This window comes from Corvus hawaiiensis, chromosome 3 (genome assembly GCF_020740725.1).
Source record: "Corvus hawaiiensis isolate bCorHaw1 chromosome 3, bCorHaw1.pri.cur, whole genome shotgun sequence".
NCBI classification, from domain to species: Eukaryota; Metazoa; Chordata; class Aves; order Passeriformes; family Corvidae; genus Corvus; species Corvus hawaiiensis.
In genome coordinates this window covers 62,875,489-62,891,080 of record NC_063215.1, presented here as the reverse complement: position 1 = coordinate 62,891,080, position 15,592 = coordinate 62,875,489, and the positions used below count along the sequence as shown (strand labels likewise).

Here is a 15,592-nt window from a genome sequence, read left to right as displayed (position 1 = left end):
ACACAGCACGGAGACTGGGTACCTGCATAGTCACAACTATCACTTGTTAGCCGTGTCTTCCCCTTTGAGGCTTCATGGTTTTATATATAGTAATTAAAAACACTTCTCCAGGATGTGAGAAGGCTTTTCTAAAAGGAGAGCAAGTTGCTGCAATACAAGAGCATAATATTTTTGAAGGTCATAATAATAAAGTAGGGGAAAGAGAATAATCATTATTGCTCTTTCTTGTAATTAGTTTGCTTTCCGATATCCCACACTGTAACTAGAACATTATTCAAGAACACCCATCACAGTGCTTAACAAGATTTAATGTACATTTATTCTTAACATGTGGAACATATAAAGATTTTATACTGAATAAATGAAATTCATTAAGCCAGAGGAAAAGGAGGAATTTACATCAAGTTTTTTCTTTTTTAACTACATTATCTTGAAATACAAATGCAGATTCTTGTCACTGAAAAATCTTTGAAGCTGTGTTTCTTCCTTTTTTTTTTCCTGTATATATTTTTTGTCTGTAGACTGGTAACCATTTTCTTAAATCAATCCATACGTAACCATTTCCACACCTTGATTTATAAAGCAAATTGTGATCAGCTGCTCTCCCGAAATAGAGCATGACTTTATACATACAGAAACTTGTACATTACCCTCAGTTGTTGGTTTTCTGTGTTGGGTTTTTCCTTTTTTCTTTTTTTTTTTTATTATTTTTTGGAGATATGGCCCAAATGAAAGAAAAAAATAATTCTACTATCACTTTGTAGATACCACATCATGAAAAAGAAACTAAAAACTTTGTACTAAAAAAAAAAAAAATAAAATGAGGGTATGTTTCATGTACAACTTCTATATACATCACGGCCCTTAGGCAATAAGAAAATATTTTAAAAAATGATTAAAGGAATTGTGAAGAACTGTCATTGTGGAAGGTCAAAAAAAAAAAAACCAGATGTAGACAAGACAGTTCTGGTGAGGAAGCAATTGATGTTTGACTTCAGGTTTTGTTTAAAAATCTTTTAACTTGACTTGTTTTGTTTTGCTCCTAGCCTAATGTAACCATTTCTCCTGAGGAGAAATCAGTATCATTTTGGATTCTGACTACTGACTGACACCCTCCTTGATCCCCTATACCTACATCACTAGAATCTTCTATTGCACAGAGCTTTTGGTGATGGTATACAAGTTTTTTTTTATTTTTTCCTTATCTGAAAAAATAAAACACACAGGAACTTGGTATGTTGGTTATTTTTCACCTTTTTGTTTCAAAGTGGTGAGATTTTTCTTCCCCATAATACAATGGTTTGCCATAACATTTTTTTTAAAAAGTCACTAGTTCGCTTCCCAAAAAATATGCAATACAAACATGGAAAAGAACATTGAAAAGGATAATCTATGGAAAAAAAAAAGTGTGACCTTTGAATGTACTAGACAGCAACTTTGGTTAAAAAAAATAAAATAAAAAGATGTACTTATACACATAGACAGCAAATATTAATTTCATAACTGTTCAAATTAATAATTTCTTTAATTCCCAATTGGTAAATAGTGAATGGGGCAGAGGAGCAAAGATTCTTTTTTTTCCTTCTTCCTACGTTGGATAAACAAGAACAGAAAACAGCCAGTTATATGTGACCCTCTAATCTCCACTCACACATGCTTGGCTTCTCACTTATGTCATAACTGCCCAATCTGAAAAAGTACATCACAGATGACAGATGCAACCAGAGAGTTCAGGACAGCAGATATTGAGATATCCAGCAAACGACCCTCGTGCAAAAGGAACTCGGAGCGGTTCTCGTCCACTCTCGCCATGGCCAGCAAGGCCTTGGCTGCCCTGCACATCATGTCTACGCTAGGCGGCTCCAGAGGCGGAGGCTGCATGTGCATGAGGTTATGCTGGCTCTGCTGGTACTGGGCCATAGTGACCCCATCCTCCAGGAAGCTTATCAAGTTTCCGATGCTTCCCTTCTGCACAGCTATTGCCCTTGCTGCTAATGTGTCCCCCTGGGCAAGGTTCGATAGGAGCGCCATGGACATTTCTCGGCAGACCGGGTTTTTGCGGTCCCCAACGTACCTAACTAAAGTAGCGTAGAGTTTCTCCTGACGGCTGAATGGGGGGGTGGCCAAGATAAGGTCCACATTATTGTCCTGGATACTGAGCTTACACAGGGTCTCCAGCACAAGTCTCTGAGGCGAAAGAACTGAGTTGGGCCCCACGGTTGGAAAAGGATCCTGTGCCTCTGCAGACGGGCACACCATCCAGTGCAGCAAGCCATCCAAAATTGGCAAACAGATGCTTTCCGTGTAAGCAGACAAGTCTAGCTGCCCAGAAATGTTGGCTAATGTGACCAATGTATTATCCCTCAAGACCTCGAGGCAGTCCCACCACCACTCATCCTTGCTGCAGGCCACCCCTTTGTCCTCTTCTTCCTCTTTCTCGTAAGTCTGCGGCGCTCGCTTTCTTTCTGGATGCTCGTGGTGAAGAAGGATCAACTTTCCCAGGATCAGCACCAAGCCTGGATGTTTGGACATTTCGGTGTCATTGCCAGGCACAAAAGACAAGCTACGGACAATATTTGACACACAGATGCAGCGTTTGGCCAAGGAGTCTTGCCAGTGAGTTATGGTGCATAGAGGAGTCTCATCCCGGCTCCTTGGCTCATCCTCTAGCAGTTTAATATTCCGGTGGCTTTTGGCTTGATGGATCCCAAAGGGAAATTTACTGCTCTCTGTTTGGGAACCAGAGTTTGAGTCTTCAGGTAATGCTCCTGGCCGAGCTGAGAGGACATCATCAATGGTTGCTGTTATACTCTTTTCTTGTTGCTCCTCAGATTCACTTTTCCCCTCGAGGTCCTTCTTTTTGCTTGGAGAGTTCAAGGGAGGAGGGGCTTTCCTGCGTGGTGGAATCTCCATCTTGCTTTCAAAGTGAGTCTGGATATGCTCAGTTGTGTCACCACCACCAAGCTGCCAGTGGAGAAGTCCACTATCAAATTCCTGAACGCGTCCAAGTTTGTCAGATCGGTCAACAACAAATAGATTATTTTTCTTTACAATCTTTATTGGCAGCTTGTCAAATTTACTGGCTTGTTTTGGCCTCTCACTTGGATCAGCAATGGCACCAGGAGTGGAAAAAACAATGCTCTTTTCTTCTCCTTCTACCTTTTCATCCTCCCCCTCCTCCTCATCTTCATCAAAATAGTCAATACATTCGTCATTCTCATCTTTTCCAGTATCCTCTGCCAAGGACTGACTATCATCTTTCTTGGCTACTTTGTGATCAAGTGCTTTGTGGCCTGGATCTCCCACTTCATATTCCATAAGGATTCCAAAAATGTCAATCAGGCATTTTCTAAAATATTCTACTAAAAGCTCAAGAAATCCAGACAACTGAGGGGAGAAGAAAGAAAGAACATAAAAATCACGTAAATATTTTTGTCTGCATGAGATTTTATTAGGAACACTGATGCATATATGTGTGAATATTTTCCTCATACTGCTGTGGACTTGTGGCTAGGTCCTGCATGGCAGAAGTTAATCAAAAGAAATTCTTCTAGAGTCTGTCCAAACAGTATATAATGTCAAACTATCACAGTTCCATTTGCTTCAACTGTAACAGCTATGAGAAGTACAGAACTTTATTAATATCTCCTTTAAGCCATAGCAGACATCTGGCTTAGCTGTTCTGTCCCCTTGGAAGTTCCTATTACTCTTCATTTTTTGTACAGAGTACTGAAGTTCCTAACTTGGCTGTTTTTTCTCATTTGTACTTTTATTAGATATCTAAAGTTTGCAATTCTTCCTTTCCTCCTTTGTCTCTGAAACCAACTGTCATGTAGGAACCTGCAGTTAGGTGTCTAGAACTGATGTCCTAGATTAGTATGTCATCTCTGTTGGAATAGATCCATTTTTTGTCTGGCAATAGTTAAAAATTGTTATTGGAGCCTGGTGCTGTAAGTCACCCTTCAGAAACAGTTTTCATTTAGGTTTAATCTTCTTAATTAACTTGTAATCACTTTCTTATGGAAAGGCAGTAGTTGGACTTGGTATTAATTTACGCTCAGTGGCTTTATTATTAAAAATTCTTTGTTGTTATGATGCATTCAGCCCGATTGTCTGGATTTTAATGTGGTTTTTTTTCTTTTTGTGGGCTAATAGGTTTTCAGTGAAATGTAGCCTTTTGTCTGTTCTGTATTCTCATATGATTGCCAGCTCCTCAAAGAACTACGGACAAACTGATGCTTATCAGAACCGCAGGAGTTACCAGGCATCATATGGTCCTGGCTGCCACTGGAAACAGAGTCCAAGGCAAATGTAACAAAAGAATGTCTATATTTACAATATGCATGGTATTCTGTGCAATTTGCATAGGGTGCATTAACACAATTTCTGACAGAGTTCAGAGGAGGTTCACCTCATTTAACTTCAAACACCCACACTAGTCACACACCTAACCTAATTGTCTTGATTCCTTTTATAATCAATGGTCTTTTACAGGCCATTTCTAGGGTATGATTCATCTGACCTATTTTAGATCTCTTCTTCTGGGTGAGATAAATCATGCTATAGATATCCCTAATTCCAAAGTTAGGTGGGATGTAATGTACCATTTGTGTCTGTATTTAAAAAAAAAGAAGTCATTATATTTAAAAAATGATGAGTTACACTATTAGTAACCAAGGAATGAATGGAGGAGAGAAACTGAATATTTAATTTGTACAAATTTTAGATGATGTAAATTATCAGCATGCCATCTATTACTACCACCTAACAGCCAAATGATTAGAGCAGAGCTGAAAAATGCTGGGAGGCAGTGAGGCAAACCCACACTGTTAAATCCTGTGTTGCCTGCATCCTACAGATAGACAGTGGATTTTAGCCTTTAAATTGTCAATTTGGTATTCCTGGAAAAATGAAATTCCCTGGAAGAAGAAACCAAACAGAAAATAAGCAATTAAATAAAGTCCCACAGTCTCACATGGAAGTAAGGAATAGGACAAGTTGTCATCAAAAGACAGCCTTCAAATCAGTTTAACATAGTTTTGCAAAGTCTTTTATGGAAACACAGATTAAGAAAGATTACTAACATACTGCTGTTTTGAGGGATTATACTACCATGTGTGTGAATTTACACACTAGTTTTTTGGCAGTGCTAAAACTCTTATATTCCTACATGCTCCTTTCTACAAGAAACATCCTTCTTTCAGGCTTCTTAATTTCCTCTATGTGACCTATATCTGTCTCTCACAATCTCAATCACAAACAAGTGCAAGTTTTGCAATATTAAAATTTCTGTTAATTAGAATAAATTGGAAAGGCCAGCAGCATTTTTGTAGGTGTCTTATTTCACTTTTCTTTCCCTGCAAAGTTGAGAAGTATACTGCTTTCCCACCTACCTGAGAGAGGTTGAAAGTAGCAACAGTGCTGTCATCATACAGAAGAATATTAATAGTGTCTAGCGCCCAGGTACTTTCAGCCAAAAGACCAGATTTAAGAGACATCATCACTCTCCAGGCCTCAGGAGTTACTGGAGAAAGAAAAAGGGAGAAGTAAAACAGAATTAGTGCATCCAGATTGTTAACGAGTTCTGAAAGAGTAAACTGTGACATTCTGAGGATGCAAATTTAAATTAAATAGTTACTGGTTAAGACCCTATTTTCACTGCTTAGTTCTGTTCAGTTTTCTGTAACTGCTGCTAAGCCTTAGTGCTGGAGAATATCCTAGCAGGGACATTCTTCCTGACTCTGCTGAACCTGAAATAATTGTACAAACTTAAAGAACTTGACTAACCCAATTCATCAGTAAACCAAGGTAGAATACTCTGTCAGGACTGTGGAAATCAGAAATATGAGAACTTGAATGGATGAAATGTAACCAGAATTTAAGATAAGAAGATACTTGGGGATCTTAAGAAGCAGGGGAGAAACAAACAGGACAAATACTATGGAATGATTAAATGGACCATTCAAGGAAAGCAGAGACTGCAACTACACAGCAGAACAGCATGAGCTTCCACGGAACAAAAACATGGAAAGCTTTGCTAAGCTAAATGTTGTATTGGTAATTTAACAGACATTCTGAAGGACCTTTCAACACAGCTCATTTTGAAATCTAAGGCAAGCTTCATCTTTAATGCATTTGTGGAGACCTCAGGTCTCCATATAAAATATTGCTTTCATTTCATGTCAGATTGTCTGGGATGAGTTTTACCTATCATCCCCACTGATGCACATGTTATCACATTTTTATTGAAAACAATCACATTACAGTCACCAAAGTTCCCTATTTGTCAAGAGTGTCTTAAAATGTGAAAAAAAAAAAAAAAAAAAAAAAATCAGACTCAAAGTGCCTTTCCTCACAATTTATATTGGTACTTAGGTTTTGGTTTGATGCTTACCAATATCTTTTGAGGTAATCTTTCGTCTTGGTTTTAAGACTGGTTGGGATGCTTCTACAGAGCCTGGGGGGAAGGTAATCTCTCGTCTAATCGGTGGTGGTTGGGGTGGAGGTCCTGTGACCTGTGACACTGGAACTGTGGGTATAACCTTTTGCATCTTCATGGAGGGTAGGAAAGGAGACTTGCTTGGAGACATACGGTTTTCCAAAGAGCGCTGGAAGGATGCTGGACTTGGAGCTCTAGAGATGTGGTTTGGCATAGAGGGTGGTGTCTGGTAGGATGACTGAGGAGGTCTAGTGATAGGCTGCATGGAGGCTGAGGATGACATATAAGAAGGCTGCCGTTGGTTGACATGAGAAGGCCACTGACTCTCGTGGTTTATCCTCTGGTCAGGTACCATCAGATCATCAGTGCGATTCATCCCTGGATACGGAGGAGCCTGTGCAGGGCCTCCTGGACCTTGCCTGTTCTGGTAAGGGTAAGGCATATCATTTCGTGTTGGCCACATGTTCTGCTGAGGACTTTCACTGGAGGATGACGATTGCATAGGGCCACCAATCATCTGGGGAGGTATTCCATGCTGCTGCATTTGTCCTGGGCCCTGCATCCTCTCCCTGTTGTATGGATATGGATACTGTCCCTGCATGGGCCTCCTGTCAGGCCCTGTGTAAGCGTTGCTGTACTGGTTATACATTTCCTGCTGCTGGTTGCCATACTGCATGTTATACATATCCCCTTCATGGCGTTTGGCTGGAGGCCCATACATGCCATCCATGTGTCTCTTGTAGTTCTGAAAGAAAATTTTGGAAAGATGTGTCACTTTTACTCCATACACAATACAAATATACTGGATGAAAGCTCATTCAAAAAGCCAAAGGCACTTAGTTCTAGAGGGATCGTGCTGACTCTGGAGTCAGGCATACAGCACTATGGTTAGGCTTGATCCAGTGCTTTCTTTTTAAGCCTCTATTTTGCTGTGCTTATAACTGAATACTAAAAGGAAACTTATCCTTGGGCTAAATTTTCTTATGCTTGCTCTAATTTTCTCCCTTTCCCTTTCCTTCCCCATCTGTCAGATTAAATTCCACTGGTCATTTCAGACATGCATGAAAAGGCAACATTCCTCACCAACTAAAATATTTTCACTTCTTTTTTATGCTTAGTCTACTAGGAAGAAAAATCTTAAAAAAAATTCAAAACCACCCAGTGAATCTTTTCAAGAGACAAGCACTGAATAAACTCTTAAAGTAACAAGATATGCTGCAAGCATGCATGTCTAAAACACTGAATCTTACAATATGACACAGACTACACACAGTATATTTATTAATAGAAGAAAATATTCTGCTGCATTTGATACTCTGTGTAATTCCCACGAATAGAGTCCTCTTTGGGCAACCGTCCTCTTCCCAAATCATCCTAATCATATTTATTTTACTGCGAGATTATTACAGCAAATGGTCACATCCAAGTGTTCTGTTCTAGTTTATGCAGGGTCTTACCCTGCTGTTCAGTAAAGAATTAAGCAATGTAACTAACAGCTGCCACCTATGGTTTATTCCCTCTTTGTTTCTCACCCTCTCAAGTGGGGAATGTTGTGTGAGGGAAGCTGTTTTACCTTGGGGAGAGCTGAGTGGTTTTTAAACCACACAAGGTTGTATGTATTTATGTTTAATATGGCAGAACAAAAAAAAAGACATGTTGCTCTTCGAGGGGAAGGTGGTAAGGTTTGCAGCAGTCCTTAGTTCCTGTGGGAGTTTGTTCCACAGTTCAAACCACACTGAAAGCTCTGAAGCAAAAAATGTGAATTAAATGGGTGATTTTTGAATATATGATCTATGGCAAATTCAAAGTTACAGCTCCCCCGGAAACTCAGTAGCTCAATAGCATGGTACAATGTATACTAATGTACTAGAGTTAAGATCAGATAAAATTCTCTCTGTATTCAATATGGGAAAGTTAAAACAGCTCTGGGATTCATAAAGTCATCTTCCAACTTTGGTGCACATAAAACCACAACTACTGTATTGTATAAAAGTATTTTTTTTTAAACTTGCTATAGAGCTTTCTGGTTATCTGAGAAATACCTATTTCCAGCCTTACATGAACTATTTGCTGTACTAAATTCCACCCTTGGGGCCAATTTATACATTAAGAAATGACTTGGCAGTTGCCACACCTAAGAAGGTCGTGTTCATTTTGCCAGAGTGACTCAGTGCTTACAGCAGACACTTGGGAATGAAGCATGTGCCTTTTCAAAAGCACTCCAGCACCCTGGAACATGCAGTGCCAACATGCCCAGTGGTCCCCAGTGCAGAGGACAGTGATGCAGCTGAGCTCCTCCCTCCTGTGGACAGGCTCAGCAGGAGACTGAGACTGCACAACGCGTCTCTCTCTCCACTGAGATGTGGAATTCTGAGACCTCACAGAGGACAAAAAGCCACCAGCACAGGTCACCTGCTGTGTAATAGCTCTTGGGATGTAAGCATTCATACAGGAACTGAAAAACCTGGCTCCAAGTGTTTCATTAGCCCCAGGAGTTCATGCTCCAATCACCTTTGCAGGTCATTCCCTAGTCTTCGGGTTGCAGATAAAGCTTTGAAAGGGTCATTTTTCACATTCCTTCTGTACCACTACAGAGTAAGATTTAGGAAATTGTAAATAAGCTACTGGCAACAGAATCTCTAGCTAAATGAAGAAGTGGAATCCTCCGGGGATGGGAGGGAGAGGCCGAGGCCAGTCAGGATCCTTGTCCTTCATTCTCCACTGCTTTTCTGCATTAATGCATTTTGTATTCAAGAATCACTGTACAAAATACACAAACAGCACTAAGGACAGGGCTAAATACATTTTCACAAATTCTAGCTGTCTCCTTGCTTAAATGAACATGTAGTTAATATATTCCCTGCACATGTTAGCATGGAATATCATAAACTGTTCTGTTATGTATCTTTGCAATTTCCCCACTAAATCACCTGGACTGCTAGCATATGCTTGTCACAAAAAACAACGAAACACTTTTTCGATTATCCCACTTTTGAGATGTTACGAACCAAAGAGATAAACAAGAAATTCTGAAATTTAAATTTATATATGTTTTTAGTACAGTGCAATCTAAGATTTCTTTTGGTTTCTCCCCACAGCACTCCCAACCCCTGACCCCAATTTCCTAGTGAAACTTCTTCCCCAGCTGAAAAGAACTGTCTGAAATTGGCTCAAAACTAGTTTACATTTTAGTTCCCTTACAATAAGGAAATGCTTTCTATTCTGGAAGCTAACTTCGAGTATTGTATGACTAGAACTGAATTAGTAACATGCAGAATGAAACTGATCCTGTTGAAGTCAGTGGAGTTTTGCTATTGTCTTCTAAGGTGGGATTTTGCTCACAAGGTATTAATCATACATGTAACAAAAAATATCTTATTAATTAATATAATTTGTACTTTTGACTTATAAGAGCTGGGGAGACTGCAATGTAAAAATGCTTAAACTAGTTTTAACACCAATAACATTCTCTCTTCTCTCTTACATATTTGTACCATATTATTACTAGAGGCATCATGTGGGAAGTGCTCTGATCTATATTAAAGATAGGTATCTCATATGACCCACCACAGCACGGAAGAGAATTGAGAGTGCTGCACATTTTATTTTGTTCAGTTCTCTGTTGGGTTCACTTGGCTGCATGACATTAAGTTAAGGCCCTTGAACCTGCCATCCAAGCCACTTTTCTATTTGTTCCTGGAATTAAGGCAACATCACATCACTTGTCCATGCTTTATACTTTTCCAGTCTGCTGGTTATTAACTTGGGACAATCACTTGATGCACATCCAAAGCCACAGAACATCTGTTAGAATTTACATCCTCCAGTGTAATGAACACATTTTCCTACAGCTGCACATACACTGCTTATCCATACAGGCTGTGACTTTGACCAGAACTACAGTGCTCCTCTGTGCCAGAAGACATACACTGTATAAACAAATTTTTGAATGTATACAGAATTCTGGGGTGAATTTTATTAAACAAATGTTATGAACATAGCCATTTTCCCCTCTACTACCTGCTGCTGTGGATACATTCCAGGTTGATGCCCTCCATATGGTGGCTGTCCTGAGGGAGGTCCTTGTCCTGGATACTGCTGCCCATATGGTTCATGCCTAAAATAAAGCATTCAAATCAACACTTAGAGCTGCTGGAGTTTTTAAGCCACCAAGAAAAGTAAAGTCTTCATAAAATCTTGCACCTGAAGGTATCTGCCATCTGGAAACAAGGTGAAGGTACAGTCTGGTATGGTCCTGAGCCTGAGGTAGCAAGCTCTGCTGGAGCTTTTAGTGGGAGGAAGGAGGTAAAGTAGATAGGAGAAAGAAGGAGCAGTGAAGGTACAGCAGAGAGGTTTAGGGGGAGCAGTCAGGAATGGGAAGAGGGTATGGTCAGCAAAGAAGTTAGAAAGGCAGTTGCAGATGGGGAGCCCATCCTTGGTGGAAAAGTATCTGTTGTACAGATCAAAGGTTGCAAGTAAAAATTCTTGTGTTTTAGAATGCCAACCTAATAGCAAGCTACTTTCTGGATTATTTAAGAATATATCAATTTAAAGTGAGTAAAAACAGTACTCATAATTTTGCTAATGTTCATGTAATTTTTAATTAAAGCTACATAATGAAGCATACACATAAGAGACAAAGTTGTGTTGCACTGGAAACTTACCTGTGGCCTTTAAGACCTCTGAGGAGCACTACAGTGTAACTGCAATATTTTTAGCACATCTGAATGAAATTTAGGTTGCTGAAATCAAGTACTTGGGAAGCATTAAGATTGATAAATAACACTGTACTGCAGGCTAATATGTCAGTAATTCCTCTCTGTACACTACCAGTGAGAACACATCAACAATTACAGGGTAATTATGGAAGTAATGTATCAGGGAGCGTCACAGAAACAGAGGACTGGGGAACCTGACATGTTAAAAGAACTAATGGGACCTCATTTTCCAAAAGCATAGAAAATGAACTTTTTTTTTTTTGAGAGATGACAAGAGAGAAAGCAAAAGCAATTCCCTATCTCCTAAAATTATGACAGAGATGGAGAGAAATTATGCAATGCCAGTTAAAAGAACAATGTAAATGAGGGGAGTTGTCTGTAGCTGTCCAAGATTACATGCAGTAAGACAAAATTCAGCAGAAGTACACATATGTTATACGTAAGGGAAGACTTTCTAAATGTTCGGTTTGTTAGCCACAGGATAACCACAAGCCAGGTGAAGTTGTGGAAGCTTCAGAAGTGGTGTCATTTAATGCTGTTCTGGAGAACTTGGGCCTGTGAACTATGTTCTAGTCCAGTGCTGACCAGCAGATACACAAGGCAGGACGTACACTCCTTTTCTAACATCTCTGATTCTACTACTACACAAAGTCAACTGACTCACACAAGCCTCTGCTCCCCTACAAGAAACTGAACCAACGGTAAAGCCTGAACAAGAACAAGCAAAACAGAAGTAACACACCAAGAAGCCACATGCTCTGTCTATGTGCTCTCACAGAGGCTGCTAGCACTTGTTAGCTGGTTACTGTGGGTATTACAAACAGAGAAATCAGTGTTCACCTTTGCTGGCCAGGGTAACGATTAGGAGAGTACATGCTTGGGTCACTGTTTGAAGGCACCATGTTGCTTTGACCAGGTGGTGCCATACTGCCTTCAGGACCCAGCCCATGATCCGACCTAAAAAATGACAAAGGAAACCTCATTCTGTAAAAAGTACTTCTTTTCCAAAATTGTCAACAAAATAAAATAAATCATGCCCCTTCAAGAAAACACTCTCTTGACTTAACACCTTCCACTGGAGCTCTTACTCTCACCAACTCCCCAGCAATGTGACCGATTGAACAGCATGATTATATTCGTTTTACTTGACACATTTGCTGCTTAAAACTACTGACTGAAAACTACTCTGCCCTTACACCTTGAAGACCCACACAGCACCACTCTGTCTACCATCAGAAAACAAAAAGAGAAGCTAAGTACACAGCTTAATGAAAGTAAAAGCAGGAATATGGCCAGAGCAGCAAAACCTGCAAGAATACTTAATATAATCTAAACATTCCCAAAACATTCTGCTTGCTCTACCAATGCTTAGACATCAGTGATCTTACAGATTTTTTTTTTCCAAAGCCTTTCCCCAGATAAACAAAAGAGGACCAAATATATTTTGTGTACTTCACTGAAGGACAAACTTACGAGAATCCTGTTGGACACATAGCAAGACTGATGCTGCTACAGCTCTGACAACAGACTCCAGACTCTCCAAAGGCAATTGACTAACAGACCACAGATCAGACACATTTAGACTGTGCATTTTGTTTTTCATAAAAACCCAACCAGCAACTGTTTAGGTGAAAACATGGCCAGGAGACCAACTCAAGTGCTACTTTATGCCATCACAGCCCAGTCCAGCTGCCAGCTGAAGGCAGCTGTCAAAGACACCCATGAGATGATCTGCTGAAGCCTGAGTGACTTCTAAGGTGTGACAATTCCTCCTTATTAATTTCAAAAAAATCACCAGTGGTTTGACTCCCAGTGATTTAGTTAAGATGTTGTAGGAAATGTAGGCTGCTATGTTCTCTGCAAAGTGCAATGAGAAAATGAGAAGGAAGAGAGAGGATCATTTTCACTAATGGGCTTTGCTTTTTCCTAAAGATTGACTCACCTCCTGTCATAGCCACTTCCATAAGAGAACTGCTGTCGCTGGCTCATGCTCATGTTGGACATTGCTCCAGATGGACTCTGGTTATACATATCTTGTATTCCACTGTTAGGCATTTGTCCAGGGGTCATGAAAGGCTCATTGCTTCCAGGCACTGCAACAGTCAGGGAAATTAAATTTATTATTCTGGGTGTTTCAGGATCTCTTTCTATTCAATGAAGTATTTTAGGAGAATGTTCAGATCCCTAACACTGCCAAGGAGAATTAGCTGGTGTCTGACAAACTCTCTGGGGTCTGACGGGAACACATGAAGCACCACCACTACCAAGATGATGGGTATAATATTAAGGAGCTGCAAGTGAGGAAAGAAATCTCCTCCTATGGAACTGAGATATCAGGTACCAGGCAGCTGCTTCCCTCTGGTCTTCACACCTGAACTTACTCTTGTTCTTTTCACCCCAAACAATGCTAAATATGAATGCAAACATAAGCCTTACAAAACAGATGAAAGCAAATCTGCTAGTTTGACCTACAAAGCTGTCATAATCAAACTTTTATTTCCCCCCATAAAACCCTCATACACAGATATACAATAATGTTGTTATGGACAGGATACTATATCCTAATGTAGCTTCTCAAGCAGGATGGGCATATTCTATGGGTCCAACAATAGGCACTATTATCAGATATAAATCACCAAGCAAATAGAAGAGACTCCAGCCTTTAGTCCCTCACAGTAGATACTGAACAGAGATATTTCTGTTTTGACAGGATGAAGTGAAATGTATGACAAAGTACAATACACCCACTTTATCTCACATGGATATAAAACCTAAAGTGAATCTAAAGGAGAGAGAGTTTTCCCTTCCTTCATCTGTGTTATATGTTAGTGTCCACAGTCCAGGCAAAAGGATTTAAAAGAAAGGCCTTAAAAAAAAAATCACATCTGACTAACTATCTCTTTTAAAGCATCTCCCCACTTCATCACATCTCTCTCTTTCCTCAGTTTCTGAACCTCTTCTTGCCATATCTCCCTTTTGCTCTCTTTCAGTTTACACTTCATCTCCTCCACCTGCTCTTCTCTTTACAGCCATTGTAAGCCCTGCTTATGTTCTTTCCTCCCACTTTCCTATATACAAGACATGCAAGATTGATTCATTTTAAGCTCATTTTACAATATCCACAAAACCAGCTGTAGGTTAAGTACCCAAAAGGACCAGAGTCAGTTTTGACATTAATTTTAAATTTTGCTTTCTAAAAATAAGCAAACTTTGAGTGTGTTTATTGCCTTTTGTCAGGGGCTGCCCAAGTAAAAAAAAAATTAGCTTTAGTATTCTGAAAAATATGTAAACTGAGACAGAGAGCATTAGGAGACTTGCTCAGTTTCACACGGTGAATTCCCAGATCAGTCCTACTACACCCAGGCATGTTGCTTCACCACTTCACATTCTAACAGTGAAGTCCAGCACTTGATTTGCAGAGAGGCTAACCAACCTCAAGAAATATAAAATCTAACCCTATGATTAATGCCATTTCCCGAAATGCATTCCTACAAGCATTTTTAGGATTCTGTTAATTCCAAAATAAAGGGTGTGACTCTGAGCAGGGAAAATATGAACAGACCAGAGACACAACTGCACTGCACCTCTCTTTTTGCTACAAGGACACCAATGGCAGAATCATTAAAGTGAAAAAGCTCATTCTGACTACAACATCTTGTTTACCTAAGACACAGGGAAGAACACATAAGCTCCCACACAGAAAATACCTTTTCTCATTCCACCGAAAGGATCTTTATTCGGCTCATATGGCATCCTTCCCATCATATCTGGCATGTTTATTCCCTGCTGGTATGGTGCATTTGGCGTCATGGAGTTTCGCTTTGGGAATGCTGAATCACTTACATCAGAAAAGGGATCATGCACACTGACCGCGCTGTTTCTAGCAGATTAAGAAAAAAGAAACATTATCATCATCATGTATTCGTAAGAACTGTGAAAACAGCCTAGACTACAATACAACTAGCTCACTGTGCTGAGGCAGTGATCAGTGCAGGATATATCCAAGGAAGATGCAAAAATGACTTTCACAATGGACAATCATTAAAAAGAATCTACCACTTTTTCCCCAAGCTTCTTTGTCTACTTACCTTCGAGATCAGGATTTTTCATCTAATTCTATTGTTTGTGCATTCCTGCTATTCATATAGAAGTCTAAACCTTCCTGAAATTTCACTAAGCTGTTTTGTTCTTTTTTACCTAGTGAAAGAAAACTCAATCTGAATTGAAGATGATTAAAAAAGGTTCTTGCTATCCTTTCTGCAGCATTACAGATGGATTAAAAAAGGACCTAAGTAAATTAAGTTTGGAGTGACTCTGTACCCAGTTCAGAACTCAGTTGTGTTCCTGCTGAAGTCATAAAGAACTGTTTTGCTGGACTCCAGTGGACTAAGGCTCCTTAACAAATGGTGAGAAGGCTTCACTTCAGATTAAGCCA

At 39.7% G+C, this 15,592-nt stretch overlaps 1 protein-coding gene across 9 annotated transcripts in view; it reads right to left on the bottom strand.

Moving 5' to 3' along the window:
- Nucleotides 1–296: 296 nt before the first annotated feature.
- ARID1B (AT-rich interaction domain 1B) overlaps nt 297–15,592 on the bottom strand; it is a 327,301-nt gene continuing 312,005 nt past the window's right edge. For 5 of the 9 annotated variants that reach the window (XM_048299613.1, XM_048299620.1, XM_048299614.1 and 2 more), the window contains 7 exons: nt 14,865–15,037; nt 13,100–13,250; nt 11,998–12,114; nt 10,460–10,556; nt 6,395–7,184; nt 5,394–5,524; nt 297–3,387 (listed from right to left, as the gene is read on the bottom strand). In XM_048299613.1, the coding sequence (XP_048155570.1) occupies nt 1,675–3,387; nt 5,394–5,524; nt 6,395–7,184; nt 10,460–10,556; nt 11,998–12,114; nt 13,100–13,250; nt 14,865–15,037 (3,172 nt within the window). In that variant the 3' untranslated portion in view covers nt 297–1,674. The remainder of the gene's footprint in view (nt 3,388–5,393; nt 5,525–6,394; nt 7,185–10,459; nt 10,557–11,997; nt 12,115–13,099; nt 13,251–14,864; nt 15,038–15,592) is intronic. The other 4 variants (XM_048299618.1, XM_048299619.1, XM_048299621.1 and 1 more) reach the window with 1 other exon arrangement.